The following is a 22,092-nucleotide window of genomic DNA, read 5'->3' on the forward strand; positions in this document are numbered from 1 at the left end:
TGATGTTCATCAAGTTTAATGATTCAACAGCTCCGCCCTTCGGGGATATGATTTATTCCACGGCTGACGTTGGCGTATTGACAGACATGTCAATGTTTAGATGCATAATTCTTATTACTTAAGCATCAAAGCATCCTGATTCAAGAGGAACAGGGTGTTTTTACACCTATCCTCCCCATCAGACTCCATCTTTATTATTTAAGGCACTTCCTCTCACTGCATATTCCGAATCACATCGAGAAAAAAGCAAGAAACAGTTTCTTTTCGTCTCTTTTGATGAAATGAGTGTGCATGTGGGGCCACTGAATTGGCATAATTACATCAGTTTAAATGCAAATTTATAGTGTGCTTATTAATTCTATTCTGCTCATTTCAAATGACTGACTGCACTTAATTAAATCAGATTGATTAGCCCTTTTCTAGACTTTCCCTTTACAACCACATAATTACAACAAATAGAGCCACTTGACACCAGATCTGCAGCGTTGACGGAGCTTTCTTCTCTCGCCTGTTCAGAGTCTTTCAGGTCCTGCTTTGGTTTCCACAGGCAGGTCACAAGGCCACATTATCCTGGATTACTGCTGTTTATTTTGAGGTCACCAAACTGTTGTTCAGTTCTTATCTAACCATTGGTGAAAAGATTACAGCACCCACACAAAGCACTTTTATCTCAGACACACCAGCTCAATTTTTGGACAGACTGTGCTTTATTGATGATATGAAGTTAAGTCTTTCCAACCTCTTGAATTGGGGCTTGGAAATATAAAAGATAATAGACGATGATTCATTATCAAAAATGTTTAATTGGATATGATTTCCTGCTGTTGCACACAATTATATAGTGACTCCTTTAAGGAAGAGCCTTCAGTACCATTGGGTCCTCTTATAATACATAATTTGTCCTTCCTATTGGAAGACAGAAACCAGAAAGAAAACATCTCCTGATTATGGTCCTTATTGTCTAATGCAGTTGAGCCAGGTCATGTGAGTACACACAAAAATTAATTTAGAAAAGTTGTGATTAAGTGAATCAACTCTTTTGTCAATGCAGTTACTTAACTTGAATATTAATAATTCCCAAACAGTGATACTGGTGAGATGAAGACAAAGGGAGAATAATGAAGGGAGAGGGGGGGAAACAATATGCATAAAATGCATTCAAAGAAATGTAATATTTAAAAAGCAGCACCCCAGGACCTGGCAAGTTAATGGCTGAAAGGGATCCTGCTCCTCAAGTGTTTTTCTGAGCTTTGATTGCAATTTAGAGAGGAATTATCTCACTGGGGTGTGTGGGTGGAAGGAGGTTGGATCTGACTGTGAAGTGCGTGCCATTATCAAGATCTCTCCCCTTCTGTTTTCCCTCGTTCCCTTTGTCTAACTCTCTTCCCCTCTCCCTTTTGTCTAACTCGCCTCGATATGGTTGTTCTGCAACGGCAGCTTGACAGTGTCAAAATATTGGCGAGTGCCATAATACAACACGCTTATGAAGTATGATGCATTTGTGTTTGACGATCAAGAGATACCTGCATTAAAAAAAAATTTCAACTATTCTGAGGACGTGCAGAAAATCCTATAATATTTTGAGCGAGGACATAGATCCACAGATCTACACACACATCTGTTAGTCCATTTGCTGTCACACACAAACGTGCACACACATATTGGACCTGTCTCTTGTCGCCAATGCCCCCCATCAAGACGGGTTCATTCTCCACGTTCCTCCCCCTGCTCCTTCTACGCCATTGATTTGACAATCACTGTGTAATCTCGGGCTTAAATGACTCTTTTTATAAATGCCGTGGTCACAAGGGTCATGATATTTCCCCTTAATTACCGTGCCACATTATCACCGTAAAGCACTTTCCACCTCTCTCACACTTCTAATTACATTGTTCTGATTGCCGTGACACATCCTTTCATTCGCTGATGCACTCTGCAAGCATGTGAATGGAAAAAAAGGAGAGAAAGGGCAAAAGGGAGAAAGAGGGAGTGAGCGACACTAAAACCCACCGCCCTCTAATGCAAGCAAAATGTCTTCAATTAAATTCTTCGGCTCAAGTCCAAACTCTAAGTTGCAACAGCTTTATTTGTATATAAATATGAAAACTGAAAATCGTTTTTTAAATTAAATTACACATAAAGAAAATAACAGAAAGAAAACAACAACGTGTCTCCTGATCTCAGCTTATTCATATTATAGCTGAAAGTGAGTCTTTCCACATTTCTCTTTTAATACGGTTGTATCACATTTTTCTCATTCTTCAGTACAATTCTGCAGAAATCAGCAGGAGAAGTATGACATAGACTAAAGGTCCAATGTGTGACTACTGCTGTAATGTTGCCTTTAACCGAAACAGTTGCCCCAACATTTTTCATAACAGGCAAAATAAAAAAAGTGTAACACAAAACAACTAAATCACATCACTGCTGCCCACAAAATGTCCATTAAGCTAAATCAACAAAAAACTAAAGATCACAACTTTCATAGAGAGCACTCTTGTAATTTCTCATAAACTGCCATTGATGTATTTTACACACAAGACTGTGGATTGGTCAATATGTATTTGTACGACCTCTTGGAATAAGAGAGGATTGATGTTTGAATTTGTTATCCCTCTCTTTTGATTTAAAAACAAAATAGCATGAAATTACATTAGACTAAAATGATAAACTTGTTTCTCTACAGTATACATTCCTGGTAGTTAAATGATTTTATGGTTAAGCAACTTAAAACTTAAATGTAGGAAAACACCTAACGCATCTAAAATGATTCCCTCAGGAGGCACTTCTGCACTTGCCAGGGGGTATGTTAAAAGATTGTGAAAAAAGCTCTGTAATTCCCCTAATTTTCTCCTTGAATAAAAAAAGAAACAGATTCTTTTGGTTTAAAAAATCTTTATATGTGTGTTTTGGAGGAAAAAAAAATGTTTAACACATTACCGTCATTATAAGCTGTGATAAGCCTACTTCACATAGCTCCTACCAACATGAATCATACTTCACATATCTCCTACCAACATAAATCAGTAAGACATTTTTGAATAGATTGTAACTGAAAACGGGTGGAGACCATGATGTTTTCTTCAAAATCAACTGCAATACAATTAAATTAGGTTTATTTATGTAAAACAACAGTTGACCAAAGTATTGAACAGGCTGAAAATAAAAAAAATTATATATTTAAAATGTTGAGTTTAAATTGACAACATGAAGCTGGGCCTCACAGTGAATTAATTTTTGAGCTGGGACTCCCCAATTTTTAAACACCCCAACTCCCACCACCATCACCCCATTTTACTTGTCACAGTGCTCACCAACCATTATGAGGTATTTTCCATTGGGAGGGTGGGGGGGGGGCTGCCGTTCCACCAGGTGGGCTCTCTGCTAAATGGCCGTCGCCGGCTTAATGTGCCCATTAAGGGCAGTGAAGTGGTGATATTGTCGGACAACCCTTTCCTGTGTGAACACGATGTGAACCCTGGTGTGTTTCCATCGGTCGTCTCCATTTCTCTTACACTGCTGCTCTGTCTCCCTCTTTAACCCGTCGCTGTGACACACTAACAGTGAGAGTCCAGAACTCTTCAACACTTAATGTTGAAGCCACAGAGGAGATGGAGACATTTAAGATAATATATCAATCAGTATATACCTTTGTGACGTTTGGAGAGAACCCACACACACACACACACACACACACACACACACAGAGGTGTATCTGTGTGTTTATGTAAGAGGGCAGGAGGAAAACATTTAAATGGAGGCTTGAGTGGTTTGTATTGAGTGGGGGTAAAAAAGAAAATCTGAGAGAGAGAACAGTCCTTTTCATTTCTGTGGACAGAGTTGAAGGATACTGACTAAAAGCAATTCTGGATTTAGTATGGAAGCTAAATGTAAATAATGCACCTCATGCTAGCATTAAACAAAACCTGTTCTAATACTGGTCTACATTTATTTCTACAAAACACAGAAGCTTGTTATACTGTACATCTCAATAAAATTTGAATCTGTTATATTTGCTTTACTTATTTTTTTTATTCTGTGTGCTGGCAATTTATTGTTTTATTTCAAAATAAAACACTTACTGTAATATAATGTTGCAATCTTAAAATCTCAAAGTCCTCACCAAAATTTCATCAAATCAATTTTTTTAAATGGATAAATATTATTGCCAGTTTAAATGTCTTAGTGTCAGCCAGTTTGGTTGTAGTTAAAGAAACATGGAGTAACAGAACTGTTTAATTTTGCATTGCAGTTTGTACTGGTTAGTGCAGTTCAAATTGACTGATTGGCCAATAATAAGAGAAAACAAATACAAATGTTGTCATTAATATACCAGAAAATAGATTTTAAAAGCTTAATTAACATTTAAAACAAAACAAAAAGTAACAAATACTAATAGAGTGGAAAATCTCCTACTTCCCCTCCTTTCCTCACCTAGCCTCCTACTTCCTCCTGTGGCTCCACCTCCAGAAGCTATACAGGAAGCTGGCTCACCTGGCTCACTTCCTGAACTAAGAGAGCTGCAGGGCGACCGCATGGTGGAGGCCTCATTTTTTCACGTTTGGAATATGAACATGACCAACGTGAGTTTGCTTCATTTCATGGTCCCATAGTGAACAGATTGGATTTGTAGTTGTGATAATTGCGTTGATGTTTAAATCTTCTAAGTAGTAGATTTAATTACATTTAAATTGGTATTTCGGCTGTCTTTGTCTGTTAGTTCACTTCATGGAGGATGCATGTATATTGGTCAAAATTATCCAGTATGTTTTCTTCCTTTGTTAGAAACCATTCCAAACTAATCCCAGTAAAAATAACCAGTGCAGTGGGTGATTGACAAACCTGTCTGTTTGTAATGGGCTGTTCTCTTGGCCTGTGGCAGTGCTCCAGAGCTACTTCAGAATTATTCCCATTAGTGAGTCACACAGTTCTACAATATTGTTTGTGTGCAGAGCTTTTTTTTATAATCTATGGTGCAGAGTGAAGTTAAAATGTGTTCATACAACTTGGTGCAATGACGATTTGATCATCAATGTTTTTCATTAAATTAAATTGCTTTATTGCTATTAATGTATTTGGCTTATACATTTGTTTGAATAATTTACTGAACCGCGGTTAGTTGCATGTCGGCTATTGCAGAGATCTCAGAATATTGAAGGATAATGTCCAGTCCTATGATGTATTATGTTGTACTGTTTGAGACTGGGCACCATCAGTTCTATTATTTGCCTGTAACATTCAGTGCATGCCTGTTTTGGTTAATGCGCCTCAGGTCAAATACAATTAACCTAAATATTGACCCAGTCTTGTGTAGTTTGGTCGATCACATTTGACCTGAGGAAAAAGGTACCTAATTATCTTTGTGTTGGTTGTTTCTTTCTGTTACAGTTAAGAGTTTCAATTGCATTGATTTAAAATTAAAAACTACTTGTTTTGTTTACCTCATGGTGCTTGTGTGAGATAGTAATATCAATCTTTTAGGCAAAGAGAGGATTTAAATACATGAAAACTAACCTTTACTCATAGATCTGAATGAAGTGAATCCAGAATCATCAGCAACAACATTCATTCCATTACGACCGTTCCATTTCCATAAACTATTATTCCCCTTTGAAATGCAAAATAAAGGTATATGTCCCATGTTACTATAGCTACCATGTCACTGCTGATCATCCACACAACATGGGGGTGCATTACATATATTATTATGGCACAGGTAGTGTACAAGGTCACATATATGCACAATAATAACTAACTAATACAATACAAGACCCCACTTACCATGATGGCTTTTCAATCTCTGCGGTGATGTAGTGGGAGCGGGGCTGCGTGAAAGGGATGTGAAATGAATGGGAGTGGGTTGATGTGGCAGAGTGTTTCTGTTTGTCTCTGTGCGGTCGTGTGTGAGTGTGTGCATATTTCACATTGGAAGCAGCATAGAGGGGTGAAAATGAACAAAGGTGTGTGCCGCCAATACGCGTGGGTGTGTTCCTGCGACCTGGTATGAATGCTGTTTGGCCGTGCGTCGCTCTCAGCCTTTGACGACCTTTGCGTGTTGCTGCTGCGAGTAGAGTGACCCTGGCTGCACTCATTAAAACCAATGGAACGGATCATTCCTCGCTAATTGTTTTCCACTGACAAATGGCTCCTCTGACTCCTGAGGACTGCTGCAGGGGCCCTGCCTGCCTAGAGCACCCCGACTACACTAATGAGAACCGCTGGTCTGTGAGTGAGTGTGTGCGACTGTGTGCGTGAGCAGCAGTGTAAATGTATGTCTGTGAATGGAGTGAAAGTGTGTGTTTGTGTATCATGCATTTGAGCTGCCAGCCTCCCTCACTGTGCACTGGCATGTGTAAAGTCAGGAACGCTGCTACATTAGGCTCAACATAAGCCATTAAGGATTTTTTCTCTTGTCAATCACCCTAACACCAAGGTATTGTTAACAAGTAAAGTATTCGATCTAACTGCTTAAAAACTCATTATTTACAGCCGGTATGCATTCAGTACAGTATAAGCTGAGTTTGGCAATCATTTGAGGGAGGTAACAGTAATTTTGCTCTTAAACACATTGCAGGTAAAAAATTTGTATTGTTTGCTTTAGAATGTTTGTTATTAAAAACCAGGTATGTTCCAACTCCTCATAAACTCTTGTCTGAATTCACAGTTTGTTACAGCTATTTTTTATGGAATAATCCTAGCATTTTCTGATCTGGCACCCCATCAACAGTATTTACATTATTTAATAAAGATAAATTATTATCATTTTCTCACTGAAGTTATAAAGTGTAAAAAATTACAATAAATGTGAATGTGGGCTCTACAAATAAATGTAAGATTATTCCTGTTGCACTGTTAAAATTGCAAAAATAAAACAGGTTTTTGTCCTGACATAGCTTTAGTCAAGATTAAGTTATTTTTAGCAACAAAAAGAACGTGTTTATAGTTAGGAAGTGATCATTGCCATGGTTAAATAAACCCTGAATTTACTGTAGGTAGGAAAACGGAGGCAAACAGCAGACGTCTCCCAAGTCAAAGTCAACAAATCCTGAAAATGAAACCACAAGATGTTGTCTTCAAGTGTAAAATCATCTGAACTAATGCTTCCATCAGTGGAATGACACTATTTATAGAAAGATGACACTTAGTTAAGATTAGAAAAACATCAAGGTTTAGGTAAAACCACTTTATCATTGATGGTGTGAGACCTTTATCATCACGGTTACAATAATAAACATGTGGTGGAGATTATGAAACAATTAGGGTCATACTTTGAAAAACATGATGGTTGGAAACAGGAAACTCTCCTGTGTTGAAGTCCGATGTTTAACCAGCCCGGCTTCCTCATCTGCTGACTCTGACTGTAACAATGTCACACGATTTCCTGCTTTGCTCCAGATGGACATCAGTCTGCTAACAGTGCTGAAATGACTCATGTTGAGGACTGTCTTGTCTTTCCCGGTTTGGTCTCTTCTTTCTTCAACTTCTGGAATATTTCTACCTCTTTCTTGCTCTATACATTTCTCCACCTCTCCACACACACGCACACACACACACCCCTTTCTCCCCCATGTCCCTCTCTCTGATTCCACCTGTTCCATGGTCCACTGGATCACTGTGAATCCTATTAGGTGACACCCCTCCGCAGCCCCAGCCCCCTCCCCAGCCACGCTACCTGGCACTAATCCATCAGAGGGGCAGTCAGGCTGTGCGCCACCCCGCCACCACCGATCCCCGCTACCCACCAGTGCCCAGTCTTGCAGCAGAGGCCCCAGCTGGGGGACCGCCAAAGCTCGGTCGTTATTAGATGACGGATAGCTTCATATCAGGTGTGTAAAGCGAGCGAGCGTAGGAGAGGGCCATCTGGCCGATGATTTGGGGGAAGTTGGGAAGTCAGGTCCGCAAGCGAGGTAGAGCAAGGTGGGTGATGATGATGGATGGGACCAGGAGTACTGCTGCCAATCACATCAACCTTTGGCAGCCATTATAAATACATTCATAAACAAAGTGTTTCATAACCACATGAATATGCAGGCATGGTTGGACAATAGCTGTTAATATTCATTTTTAAAGATTTATTTTGAGGGGTTGTATTGTATGCACTTTTAACCTCAAAGGGCTTTACACATTTTCACCCGTTCATACAGTGCATCTATGGGCAGCACCTTTTTCTGTCAGAAATAGAGGGATTCAGTGTCTTGCCAGTGTTCAGTAGCTATCCTCCTTCAAGCCAGTCTGTCTCTGCTTTAAATTTACCATGTTGTACCCTTTTTACCAACATGTTAACATTAACCACGACTAAACCCTCATTCAGAAAGGACCCGGTTTAGTCTGAGGATGTCTCGACCCCACACCTTCACTATGAAGACAGGACTTTGGGGAGACAGCTCTGTGCATTGCTTGTAGGTTTGTGGATCCCTACTGCTGTTCCTTTAGTAGTTTATTAAATGATGTGCACAAGGAAACCTGCAGGCAGGAGTGTTAGAGATATAAATGTCACTTTGTACATGGTGATTGTATAACGAGCATGGTCGAGCTCTGGAAAAGTTTTGTTCACTGATTCCATAATAACAATGTGGGAAAATGCCTGTGAACATCACCTGCATTAGACCTATGAGCTTCACAATCACACTTATTTACAGGTTTTGATTACATTGTCATACATGCACATGAATAAACAAAGGGTGTTCTGGAGCCAATGAAAACAGTGTGTCAGGAACATGCCTCTGTTTCCTGAGACAAAGGAATAACGTTAGGTGGTTAATTACTTTCTGAGCCGATGAGTAGTTTTATCACTTCAGCTCCACTGTACATTTGTTTTGCAAACATCAAGAGGCTCAGAGGATGATTCATCAATCGAGCGACATTAAAACAAAGGGATTAGCACAGCTCTCGAAAGGACACTATGGAGGTAGGAATTACAAAGGGCAAAACCTCTGTGTAAAGGGAAACACAGTTATTGCATTTTTATAAGTGAGGGTATGGTGGGAGCTTCTGTGCAGTTTATTTCTTTGGGGTCAAAACTCTGAGCTCACTTTGGACTTCACTGTACGTCAGAGCGGTTAATGCTTTTTTCCTTTTCAGTTGTAGTTAGTATAAAATCCCAAACATACGGGAAGCATATCTGGATTATTAATTTACCCACGCAATTTGAAAACCCTCCTGAGATGTATTGTAAAGGTCTCATTGACTGAGTACACTTCCAGTTGTTAAAACATAGACCCGTTTGGCAAATGAATTCACTCCATCATCCCTGATGAAAAATCGGCTCTCAACTTTCAGAGGTTTTGCTCGCTTTGAAAAAAAAAAACTCTGTCAGACCGACAGCAACCGAACATTTTTCTGCGTCGTGTCTGTCTTCTTCTGGTCTGTCAACTTTTTCTTTTGTCTTCCCACAACCAGAGGGAATACAGGAGTGAAGAGAGAGGGAGGAGAAGGGATGGGAAGAGAGACGGCGCAGGTTGCAAAGGGAGATGTGTTTTTCACATGTTCACATCAAATGCGCGTGGAAAAATACAGCACCTCAAGGGATTGTGGGATACCCTCCAGGCCCTAGCAGAGAGGCATCAACATATTATACATATATCTGCCATTTTGATATACACAGAGAAAATACAGAGAGAATATTTCTCTACTTACTACTTTTCCACAAGTATTTTAGTTTAGATGACGATCTGTTTGCTTGCTAGACGTGGAGTTTGTCCTGTTTCATGACATAGTGAGACATCCCTGCAGTGTGGTTATGATCTGTACGCTATCGTCTGCTCTGGAAGTTGGAGAGACTCGTTTACATTTTCATGGAGGGAGCTGCGGATGTCAGTTTTCGCCCACTTAGTTCTTCTCCTTTGCTGCGAGCCAGACGGTGGGTTGAATTCAATAATACCCAGGTGAGTGACAGAAATCCCTCTCCAGACACTGTACCTGCATAAGATACTGCACTGCAGCTGCTATCCCATCATGCAGCTCTGTTTCTATTCCTGCCTCCCACAATCCCTCTCCCTCTCAGGCGGGTGAAGAATATTGTTTTTTTGATCTAAACTTGATGTATTACTTTTTAGACTTTAGCCATGAGCTCTAGAATATAATGTGGGAATCATGTTTTATTTAAATATACATTTTGTGATAGATAACTTTGTATGAATCGCTTCAGTATTGCATGTCCCTGTGTGTCAGAAGCATGTTGATACTGGAGTGAAGCCATTGTACCGTGTGGCAGCTGTGTCCATCGTCAAATATTAAATGTGGTTAACAAAATATCTGCCTTTTTCAGTGTTACAAACAATTATCTGTGAAAGGACATTCAATAAAAGACATGTCCAGGTTTTTTTTCTCCCATGGACAGACTGGCACCCCCTTTTCTCCATCAATCCTGCATTTATTTCTATCAGAGATTCATAGAATATTCAATCACTGCTGACTCCTTTTTGGAAAATTCCAAAAGTTATCATTAGCTTGGACGTTATTCTCTGAAATATTTGATGCTGCAACCCATTTTCCACGACATATACACAGTGTGCACTAATAGGGCTGGTGTAATTACATACTTCTCATGGAACTGTGGTCCGATTCATGAAAAGTGTACTTGAGTACAGTAATGAAGTAAATGTACTTTTTTACATCCCACTGCTGGCAGTTGTTTCTCTTCTTATCCAGTTGCTTTAGTCACCGGTGGTGTTGAAGAAGCTGATGGGCTGTTTGGCCTCAGGCAATGTTGATCCAGTAGCGGATAGTTAGAGGGGTTCGATTGGCACTTGTTTTCTGTCAACTCCCAACTTATATTGTGTGTGTGTGTGTGTGTGTGTGTGTGTGTGTGTGTGTGTGTGTGTGTGTGTGTGTGTGTGTGTGTGTGTGTGTGTGTGTGTGTGTGTGTGTGTGTGTGAGACTGTTACAGGTGGCCGCCCAGTAGGTGGGAAAATGCAGGAAGTCTGCTTGTCTGTGTGCACATGTATCAGACGCAGCATGTTTTTCCCTTTCTGAGGCGAGGTATCCTGTGTGTGTGTGTGTGTGTGTGTGTCTGTGTGTGTCGCGCCGATTGCACTGGGGCGGCTGACTTCCAGGAACCCCTGCAGCAAAAACAGGCACTGTGTGTTTCCTGCTCTCACGCGCCGTTATCACAGGACACACACACTCACAAACACACACATACACGGATCATTGCCCTATTCTCTTTTCCCTTGCAGGTTTCCTCAACGCCTATCCTTGTGCCTCCGGCCGTCAAGATGTTTCGCTGTGATTGTCATGAAAGAACCAGCTCTCCGGGAACAAACCAGAGGACACAAATAGGCGAGGAGTGACGGCATCCACACGAGCTCCGCTGGTTTCGCTGCCCACGTTGGGTTGCCTGGTTTGAGTGGGCACGTTACCTCTCCAACCCTCCTGACCTTTCTCTTCTCGATTGAAAGGCCACTGATTTCTCAGACAGGAACTCCCCATAAACTTCCCTCTTTCATTCATTTCATCTCCGCCATGTCTCATGTTCAATATTCCCTTCTTTCCTTATAGGGGAAGAGAGGGTAAGGGATGCTATACTCGCACATCCTGCGTAGCCCACCGTCTATGTGAGACAAAAGCATCCAGGGTGGAAAATGGAAGTGGAGCGTCCTGGCTCTGAGCTTATGAAAGTGCCAGCGTCTGTATCTATCCATAGTCTCTTTGAGAACATAATGCAACCCTACGCAGAAGCACTCCAGATGACAAGGTAGGGAGGAGAGGGAGGAGAGAGAAAGACTTAATGAAAGAGAAATGCACAATGGCACAGTTGCAAACAATTGCCATTAATGGCATCATCTTTTCCCCATAGAGATCGCATCGAGGGAACAATGAGCTCCACTTTGGTTCACTAACAATCCACAGTGTTTTAATTTTACATTTACATGACAGACAAAAGAAGTCAACTCTGCTTTAGTTTTGATGATGGCCCATGTGCTGATTTTTTTGCTGGTAAAAGACACTGAGATTTTTTTCTGTTGTCGATGATTATTAATTTTCGAAAATGTGTCGTCGAAGCAGAATGCTGAAGGTTCACTGAGGAATGTGTTGCAATTATCTGAAGTTCAGTAATTGTCACACCAATATCTTTTTTTAAATTAGTTTCAGCCAAAAGGCACAAGCACATGTACCTGGGCACTGCAGAATAGAATAGAATAGAAAAAGAGCAGAGCAGAATAGAGCATGAATGTTTTATTAGATGTTATGAACAGAGCTACGGTGCATGACTTGCTCAACCATGCAGTTCAAGTGGACCAGTTGTTATCACCGAGTTGTAAACGTAGCTCCAGCTCTGTGCTTTTCACTGGCTCTGCAGGCGAGATGACTTCCAGATGGTCCGGGGAAAGTGTTTGCCTTAGGTTACTGCAGGCCAGCCTGCCTGTGCCTTATTCAGCTGAGGGAAAGAGAAAGATTCAGTTTGTGTGTGTGAGTGCAGACATGCATCACACAGACCTACTTTTTTTTTTTACGCACACACACACACACACACACACACACACACACACACACACACACACACACACACACACACACACACACACACACACACACACACACACACACACACACACACACACACACACACACACACACCAACTCCACAAGCTCTCAACTGGCTGGTTCCTGTCCATGACACTCAGCTGCTGTCTGTGAAGTGGTTCCCAAAGTAGAGTCTAAGGACCACGAGGACACACCACGGGATCCCAACTAAGAATAAACAAGACAAAAAAAATAGTTAATTCAATGTGGATGTTAGGTGTAAGTAATAAGTAACTGTTTTACTACAATAACAGTGTCCAGTCCAATAAAGCAGGTTTAACTTGATAGAGGACAAGTACGACTTTTCTATGTCCCATTATACTCGAGGAATGAAGGACAAATACGACAACATACAGTAGAATGACTTAAGGAGGCTTCATCTGCCAGAGAAAGACGAGTCAAGTGGCTTCTTTCCAAAGTTAGTCTTCTTTGTAAAAATTCCCTCTTTGTGTTTTCACGGACAGTTGCCAAGTTTCCATACGAATGTAGTTCAATTTTTTAAAACAACATTCAGAAAGCTGTCGAGAGAAAAGGTATGTGTATTTCCATAAACTATACTCTTATATGAAATTTAGAACCAGGGCACATCGACACAAGCATTCGCTGGTGCAAACCGGTGCTGTTAAACTGTTGCAGAAGATGCAGTGAGATGATGCAACTGAAAGAGCATCGGTCAACCTACAAGCCATGAATAAATAATGGAAATATGCTGTTCATGTTTGTTTCATGTATACATTCGATGAAGGACAGACTTCTTATTGGTTTGCACTGATCTGAGGCTTTCATATGTTTAAGTCATGTATAATTTGGTCACTAAGCCTTTTTCCCAACTTTTCCACACCAGTCAAGTGCAGAAGCTTTTTGCTTATTTCAATTATTTTTATCTCTAATTTCTGGCGTTTCAATTCAGGTTTTTTAAAACGCAGATTGAAACTCAGTATAACAGAAAGTAGATGGAAATACATGTCTTTTCTTACTCATCTGCAGTGAAGGGACAGTGACACAAACAGGATATTGAAGTGAAAAATTAGACCTTATGTTATCTGCACAAGCTGCTCATACATCGTAGTGACATTTTATTAGGTAACGTCTGGCGTCCGTAGTAACAGCAGCCAAGGAGGAAGTCAAATGAGTAACAATGTTGGGATAAGACTTGGGTGGTTAGATGTATCCATAGGCAACAACACTTTCACACCAAACACTTCTGTTTGATTTCCATTTGCAACCCATAGTTTTCTTGTTTCTTGTATTCTTACACATTCCATCTTAACTGCCTGTTTGCTGTAACCATATCTATAAACGTCCTCTAACCTTAAGGAAGTACTTATTTGAACCAGCAATCTTTTCCTAAACATAACCAAACCTAACCTTAACCCAACTATAACAATGACCATAATGTGACCACAACATCAAATGGATGCTATTTTAGGAGACCCTCCTACACGGGTCAGAGACAAACTATCTATTTTTCAGGTTGCAGGACTTGTTGTGAGAAGCTTGACCCCTTTTCCTCTGATCAAAAAAACAACAACTAACATCCAATAACATCTGGCTTTTGTCTGCAATAGAAATAGATTCACTCTGCATTCACTCCCGGGTCAGATGACTCTGACGCACATTTAAATCGGCTCCGATCTGCAGTATGGAAACGTGACACCTGGGTGAACCCACTAATTTGGCAACACAGCGAGATGAGAGAGCACCTCATCTTATGATATGAGTGGATGGGTTGTGTGTTGGTTGTGTGACTACTGTTTACAAGCCAAATTGTCCCTCGGGACAATAAAGACTACACTTAACCCTTCAACATGACACACCGGGGCACTAAACAGGAAGCCCTCTATTGGCAATGGGAAAGGAGTCAATCTCTTATTTTAGCTGGTTTACCCATGTTTGTAAAAAACTGTGTACCGGCTATTTTTAGTATTAAAAAGGTCAAACTGACAGATGACCACTGAACTTGTCTGAAGCCTCATTCAATAACCCTAACCCAAAAAGAGACAGACAGTAGATTCTGTCGTGTATTTCTTACACTGGAATTTCACTGGAAAGATTTTTCACCAATGCAGGAAAAACATCACCATGGAAAACCAGTGAACCAGTGAGGCTCTCACTGCACATGTGGGTATCTCAGTGTTTTTTCAGGACAGACTTGGAAAGTGTGTTAATTGATTCTTGACCAACATTGGCTACTGTTTGACTGCCCACATTTTCTTGCACCCTTGGGTAAAGGAAACCTTGGGGAGTGATCTCCCTGAGAGCTCTTGGCGTGAAAAAGCTTCGGAAGCCGCTGGCGCAGTTGAAAACACTTCGACTTGACCTGACCCTGCTTTTTCCCAACCTGTTTTAGGACACACAGATGCTGCTGCCGCTGCTGCCCACTCGCCTCCTCCTCCTCTTCCTCAGCTTCAGTCCCGCCCACCGCCACCTGGCTCTGCTGCGCACCGCCGACTGGAGGCAGAGCGCCGCTACTCCTCTTCCCCTCACCAGCGGACAAGCAGAAACCTGGGAGCCCCTGAAACCGAGGGTGTGTGCGAGAATTGTTTTCTCACATTTTTAAAAACCGATTCCTACACGATCCGAAGCGACTCGACGTTTGGAGGATTCTGGAGGAAAGAGCGAAGACGCGTAAAGACTAAACCACAGGGTGCTTTTGCGCACTACTGCATCCTCTCCTCTCCATCTCTTTCTGCTCTCTCCTCCTCCTAAGCCTCTGCGCTTTTTACGTGACTCCGGGTTTCTCCCTCTCCAGACTCACCACGAGCCTCGTCGTGAGCCGCCCTTCTTCTTTTGTCGGAGTTTGAAACACATTTTCTCGAGCCGCTGGAAGTACACCGCCTCAGCCCCGGGACTCTGCAGCTTTCGTCCTCCCGACACAAGCGGATCATCGCGGGGACCGTGTGCGTAATCTGGGGGACTGGAAATTATTTAGCCCCCTCACATCAACGTACCGCATGGTGGGAATTTCTGCCTCTTTTCAGTGTAAGTGCTCTCTCGCTTTATGGGTTGTGTTTCCCCAGCCGTGCCTTGGTTGTTGTGTTTTGTTCTCACGCATGGAAATGACATTTTTGATTTGTACATATGGTGATTTATAGAGCTGAAGAGTTAAAGTAAAAATAAAACGCTTTGAATCAAAGCCAATCATCACGTTTGACTATTTCTTTAAATATTTACAGAAGAACAACATTTAATTTAATTCTATTGTGTGAGATGACAAGTTGCAGGACTGAACAATGTGTGTCTGTGCTGTGCGTGACTGTGTTATGGTCACAGACACATTTTATCCTATTGGGAAATTAAAAATGAGCTCATTTGTCATTTAAGAAATTCTAAAAGTAGATCGACTAAATATCCAAACTTTGCAGATTTAACAACCGATTATCGTCAAAACTCACCAAAAAAAAAAAATCAATTTAACCACTGAACCATTTCTTGTATCTGATGACATTTTCCAAGAATCAAGTTATTTTTGTGATTTAAAAAAAACTATTTGCTTTACACAAATGACTGGTGTTGTTGGAGATAGAGACATCAAGTCACAGCTGTCCCCATAAAGAGCACAGATCAATTCATGAGCTTGAACCCAGGATGAAGGGTTGTTCTCAGGCAACAGGCAATTCACGTTGACTGGTCAAGTTTGCGTTCTTATAAGGGAAGTATAGCCTTTACAGCAGCTGAGGAAAATAATTAAAAAGGTAAAATATGCAAGTGAATAAAGATAATAAACCAAAATCTGAAGATTGATTCTCACTATAGTTACTAAAAGAAACACATTTTGTTGTTCGTCATCCTTTTTCAAGACATTGGTTGAAGATGTTTGCAGGTTGGTGGAAATTTTGAATGAAGCGACTTTGTGATTCTGTCTGTGTTGTGGAAAGCCTCCTCTCCTCTCCTCTCCTCTCCTCCTCTCCTCTCCTCTCCTCTCCTCTCCTCTCCTCCTCTCCTCTCCTCTCCTCTCCTCTCCTCTCCTCTCCTCTCCTCTCCTCTCCTCTCCTCTCCTCTCCTCTCCTCTCCTCTCCTATCCTCTCCTCACTGCATGCTCGGGCATCCTGGAAAGCATTTATAGAGAGAGACTTTGCATTTCTGACTTTGCATTTGAAAACATCCTCTAGGGACTCTGTTACAACTGTCAAACGCATCTTCTTAAATCCATATGAAGTTTCCATCTCCACCCGCTGTGACTTTGTCATCATCACACAACCTAAAGCACAAAAAAGGCGAAAATTGTATTCTTTTTTTAATGGAGAGGCGTAGGATTGAAATTAAAGGGTTTGGGCTATATTTTACTCCAGTGGGAATGTTTTCACCCAACTGGGAAAAGAGCAGACATGCGGCTAAGAGGGAGGGAGGCTGCTGGGATACATTGCTGTTGATGCCCGACTGTTCTCACGGCTCTCTCTATAGAGGAGGAGGAAAATATCTCCTGGAAACACGCAGGGATTTGGACATTTTTTACGCATGCCAAATAGTCCCATGCAAAGCTTTGCAGGCACCCAAGAGGGTGATTGTTAACTCCTCTCAAAAGCTTGACCCACTGCTGACGTAGACTTTGCTGTGTTAAATGTGGATGTAGGGGGATTGTTTAGAAGCATGTTGCATTGATACGTCAACAAGAAAACAGTGAATCAGTTCCTGCGATGAGAAAATCTGCATCTAAGATTAGAAGTGTTTTTACTGGGCTGTCATGATGGATACATGGTGATATAAAAGTAAATTCAATATTATCAAGCTTATTATTCTCAGTATTAATTGTTAGTTTTTATTATTATTTACTGCTGTGGTCATACTATTCAAATTGTTTACCCTGGCCATCATTTACTGTGTCATCTGTTGTTGTTTTTCCATTCTTTAACCACTGGGATTTCCATTAAAGTAGTGACTTGACTGAAAAGACCATTACCTGGAGTGTGTGTGTTTACAGAGATAAAGAGAGAGAAGGAGTAAATGAAAGGTAAACAAAGCTGGTGATGAGGGGAGAGTAAATGATAAGTGCTGTTTGCAGGTTATCACTGTGTGTGTGTGTGTGTGTGTTTGTGTGTGTGTGTGTGTGTGTGTGTGTGTTGTGTCCACGTGCACGCTGTATAAACAGGCTCGTATTAACGTTAGCCACTAACTGTGGTCCAGGCTCTGCAGAATCAGCCGTCACTTTCAGGGGCCATCTGCCTGCAGCCACCAGCCTGCCTCACACCTGTCCCCCCTCCCCGCTCGCTCACCCCTGCCTCCCGGGCTATAGGGTTAAATGCATCAGATTGCCGCTTGCACACACACGGACGTGGCCTTGCAAACACTATGGCAGTCATTTTATTCTCACCTACACACAAACTCACATATCCCTCGTTGGCAGGTTGGAAAATGGCGCTCATTTGTGTGCACAGTGCACGCGTACTCAATGTGGTTTTTATATATACAGCCACTTTGCATGGATTATCTAAATTTTTCCCCCTCCTGTGCTTTTTGATGTTAACCACAGCTAATAGCTTGCTAGTGGTTTATAGTGCATCCAAACAGAGCATTCATTTATTTCAGAGGGGAAACTGCTGATTTACCCTTTAGCACAGTCACACTGAGCCGCTGTGATGTAATTATGGAGCACTTCTTTTAAGTGTGACACACCGCCGTTTGGATGCAGTCCAGATTTGCTATATGGTGCACAAGTGATGATGACTCAACAGAGTTAATATGCCGGCTACACTGTGAAGGCCCCTTGTGTATTTTGTATCAGCTGGAAGGTTTTACTTTCTCTTAGCATATGAACTATTCTCCCAGCAGAAGCCTGTTTATGTTAATGGGTCATTATTGGCTCATGCACCTGCAAATTTGGCTTCTTGAAACGCAGGTGATGCATCTTTTTTGGCATGTTTGTCCTGTCATTTTAGCTTCTGCAGAAACTACAGCTACTTCTTTAATGGACTGGTTATATGGCTGTTACAGATTAGTCAATTAATTGCAAAATGTTTTTTATATTTGATTAATATGTTTTTAAACAAAATACCAAATATTCTAGTATTTCAGTCTGAACAAGGAACAGTTGTTCTGAAAATTAGACAAAAAACAAAAAATAAAATCCTCAACAGATGAGAATGAAACTAGAACCCTTTATCAATCCCCAATGTCCCCTCATGAGACTGCATTTAAATTCAATACACACGTTTTATTTTGGATCTGCACTAAATTGTAAACACTCAGTATCCATCTGATCTTCTTTCATCAGGATCTATTTTTTCTCTGACAAATCAACGAAAATATTCAAAAACACACACTATCGCGCAATGTTAAAGAGGCATTCTTTAATACCCCCTGATCCGAATCAGTGCCAAAATTTAATTGCTTCTTTCCTGATACCCCATCATTCGACCAAGTTTCGTGGTAATCCGACCTGTAGTTTTTGTGTAATCCTGCTAATAAACAAACAAAACAAATGAAAACGCAACATCCTTGGAAGAGCTAACTAATAAGTTGCAGCCCAAGATGCTAAGCCATTAATTCATCAGTGTTGACAGTTTGACTTTTCATTTGTTCTGCAAATCCTGGAGTTGATTCCTGCTCGGACGGTTTGTTGCTGACTCCTTTTGTAAAGCTCAACATATTAATCATTCAAACACATCAGCCGCAGTAACTGAACTGTGATATATGAAGATAAAGATGGTGGGGTATTCGTTTGAAGATGTGCAGTCAGAGGGCAAGTGTAAGCTGTAGAACTGGATACTGAAACCACTGTTCCATGCACTCCTTCAAGATGTATAGATCTGTTCTGATTATTCAGAGCCGTCTGTTACCAAGTCCCAGAGTGAATTATAGATGGAATCAGAGTGTGTGTGTGTGTGTGTGTGTGTGCACATACACACTCATTGCCCTTGTAGATCGATAGGCCCATTGATGGTTATCAGCGAGAGGGCAGTTCTCTTCACTGCTTATTGAATTTCATCACCCATGAAAGAGCAGCAGTGGTATAAAAGGACTTGCAGGTATGTGTGTGTTTGTGTGTGTCGGTGTCTGCGTATGCATTTGTGTGTTAGTGCGTGCTTTCCCGCGCTCACCAAGGAAAAGAGGTCTTTGCTTTATTGTAGCTGTGAGTTGGCCTTTACGGGGGCTTATTTAATGTCAAAGTCAACAGCGAGCACTACAAACCGATTTTATTGGCCTTGTTCGTGTTTTTACTCCAGATAACATGAGACTTATAGGGCAACTGAAGAGGAGGCCAATAGGGCAGAGTCAGACAATTCATCACGTTTCATGGACGCAGTAAATTCTTGGCGGGATTCCTCACTTCAAGCCGTTCAGCCTACAGGAAATCATCATGATAGAAATGTGACCAAATCAAACTTCCTCATCTTCTTTCAGTGACGTAGCGACAGCTGTACAAGCGGCGTCTAAAAGACGGACAGCTGGGAAATTCAGGTTGGTCGTTGTTGAGGTAAACGGCAAACTGTGTATGAAAGCGCTCAGTGTTTGCTGGGCTAAAACACACACTGATAGACCTGTGCAGGGCAACACAAACACACACTCTCTGCCCTCATAGTCCTCTGTATATAGACTGGGATTGAGTTGCTAATTAACTTCACTTTCTCTAACTGTATCACACACACACACACACACACACACACACACACACACACACAGACACAAACACACAAACACACAAAGAATCTCTCTCTTAGGCCTCTTCTCATGATGTCTGTCCTCTCGCTCTCTCTTTCTCTCACTGTTTATTTTCCTGCCTCCATCTGGTGTCGGCTGATATTGTAATCGCCCTAATGCACATTGCCTTCCCCTCACACACACACACACACACGTTATGTGCCATCCTGACAAGCCCCTTTTCTTATTCCAAAAGATAAGCCACAGGATGTGATTCTCTGACTGCAGTGTGTGTGTGTGTGTGTGTGTGTGTGTGTGTGTGTGTGTGTGTGTGTGTGTGTGTGTGTGTGTGTGTTTGCACAAGCAGGTGTCTATACAGTATGTCTTAAAGAATACAAAAGGACACACACACACTAAAGTGTATTTCTGCCTCCACTCCGCCAAAGGTAACGATATTGAATAGGAGCTTCTGAGTGATGCAGACCGGTGATAATGTGGCTGAGTGAAGATGTTCCCCATTATCGCTCACCTCCTCGATATTCACCTGTCAGCTAATTTACATTTAAAGACTAGATGGTGTGTGGCTTTACTTGTATTTTGTAAAGGTTGGTGTCAAAAGAAAAAGTGTGTACATGTGTGTGGGCGTGTGTGGAAAGAGATTACTGCGCTGCCATTTCTAATAGCTTTTGTTTTGTGATTCAGCAGACGTTTGGGATGATGGAAGATGGGAGCTCTCTCACTCTGTCACTCTCTCACTGTCTCTCACTCTCTCACTCTCTCACATACACATGTTTAGGACACAGGCAGGTTTGATTGATGGGGAGTATGAGCTGTGAAACTGTGGAAGTCGCGTGTGTGCGTGTGTGCACACACAAACAAACAGGCAGGCAGAAAATCAGACAAACTGAAAACGAGAGACACAAAGAAAGCAGATGAGAAATTTGGAGATTGAGTGAGGGTGGGGAGATGCATCACCTCGGCCTTGTCACGCTTTAGCGCTTTTTAAAACCCCAAACCGAGGTTGCTTCTCGCATTGTTAACGCTAACCAGCATGAGCATGTGAAAGTAAATCCCTTTCTGCCCCCCCCCCCCCCCGCCCTTTTTTTTTTAAAGACATAATTTACGATCACCGTCCAGACTTATCAGCTTGGATTCCCCCTGATATTTGATTTACAGCTCCGTTCTCTCTCATTAATTTTGATCTATGGATTTGGACCGTACACTTTATGAAAAGGGCAGCGGCTGGAGTGGAGCCTCGGCCAGCCTGGTAAAAAGAAGTGTAATTAAGATCAGCAGACAGGGAGGGAGAGAAAGAGAGAAGCACGATCGATGATGCAGACAGTGGACCCTCTGTTTTTTTCCCTGCGAGTATTGACGTGTTCAGTCAATTACAGAGAGAGAAGGAGAGACGGGGAGGCTGGAGTGTGTGTGTGTTCAAATATGTGTGTGCTCACAAGCCTGTGTGTGTACGTGAGGGTAAGTGCGAACAGCCCATGCACATCTGCGTTTAAGATGTGTTCCTCTAATATTCATAATAAAGTGCAGTCGACAACTGCAGAGCAGACACGGCCACTGTTGTTTTAGGACTTCCAGTCGCTCCACAGTCTTTTATCCAACATCACAACTCAATCATTGTTTCCTCCATTTGCTGGTTAATATCACAGCACTGCAGCCAAATAATGAGGCTCTCCTCTTTGTGCCTCAATTTGACTTGCATGATGGGTATTGTAGGAGGAGAGGGGCTTCCAGCTGTTGTCAGTTAATGTCACAGACAAACAGGGAGATAGGACAATGGAACGACAGCCGCTTCCTCCGTCCAATTGTGTTGTTGTCAAACCAACAGCAGGTGCCTTGAATGATAAACGCCGAGAGTCAATTATTTCACGGAAGGGCCATTTTGGAAATTGGAATGGAAATGGAAGGAGCTGGTCCATCATCCCCAAATGGGGCCAAGTAAAAGCCTCATTTTGTTTAACTTCTTGTGTACTC

General features: G+C 41.7%; 1 protein-coding gene across 4 annotated transcripts in view; it reads left to right on the plus strand.

The window, feature by feature from the left end:
* Nucleotides 1–22,092, plus strand: part of runx1t1 (RUNX1 partner transcriptional co-repressor 1) — a 92,627-nt gene that overhangs the window by 21,817 nt on the left and 48,718 nt on the right. For 3 of the 4 annotated variants that reach the window (XM_069516177.1, XM_069516176.1, XM_069516178.1), the window contains exon 1: nt 15,143–15,507. In XM_069516177.1, coding sequence (XP_069372278.1) covers nt 15,480–15,507 — 28 coding nt within the window. In that variant the 5' untranslated portion in view covers nt 15,143–15,479. Of the gene's footprint in view, nt 1–11,177; nt 11,696–14,875; nt 15,508–22,092 lie in introns of those variants that run through there. The other variant, XM_069516175.1, reaches the window with a different exon arrangement.

The sequence above is a fragment of the Paralichthys olivaceus genome, chromosome 20 (assembly GCF_024713975.1).
Source record: "Paralichthys olivaceus isolate ysfri-2021 chromosome 20, ASM2471397v2, whole genome shotgun sequence".
Taxonomy (NCBI): domain Eukaryota; kingdom Metazoa; phylum Chordata; class Actinopteri; order Pleuronectiformes; family Paralichthyidae; genus Paralichthys; species Paralichthys olivaceus.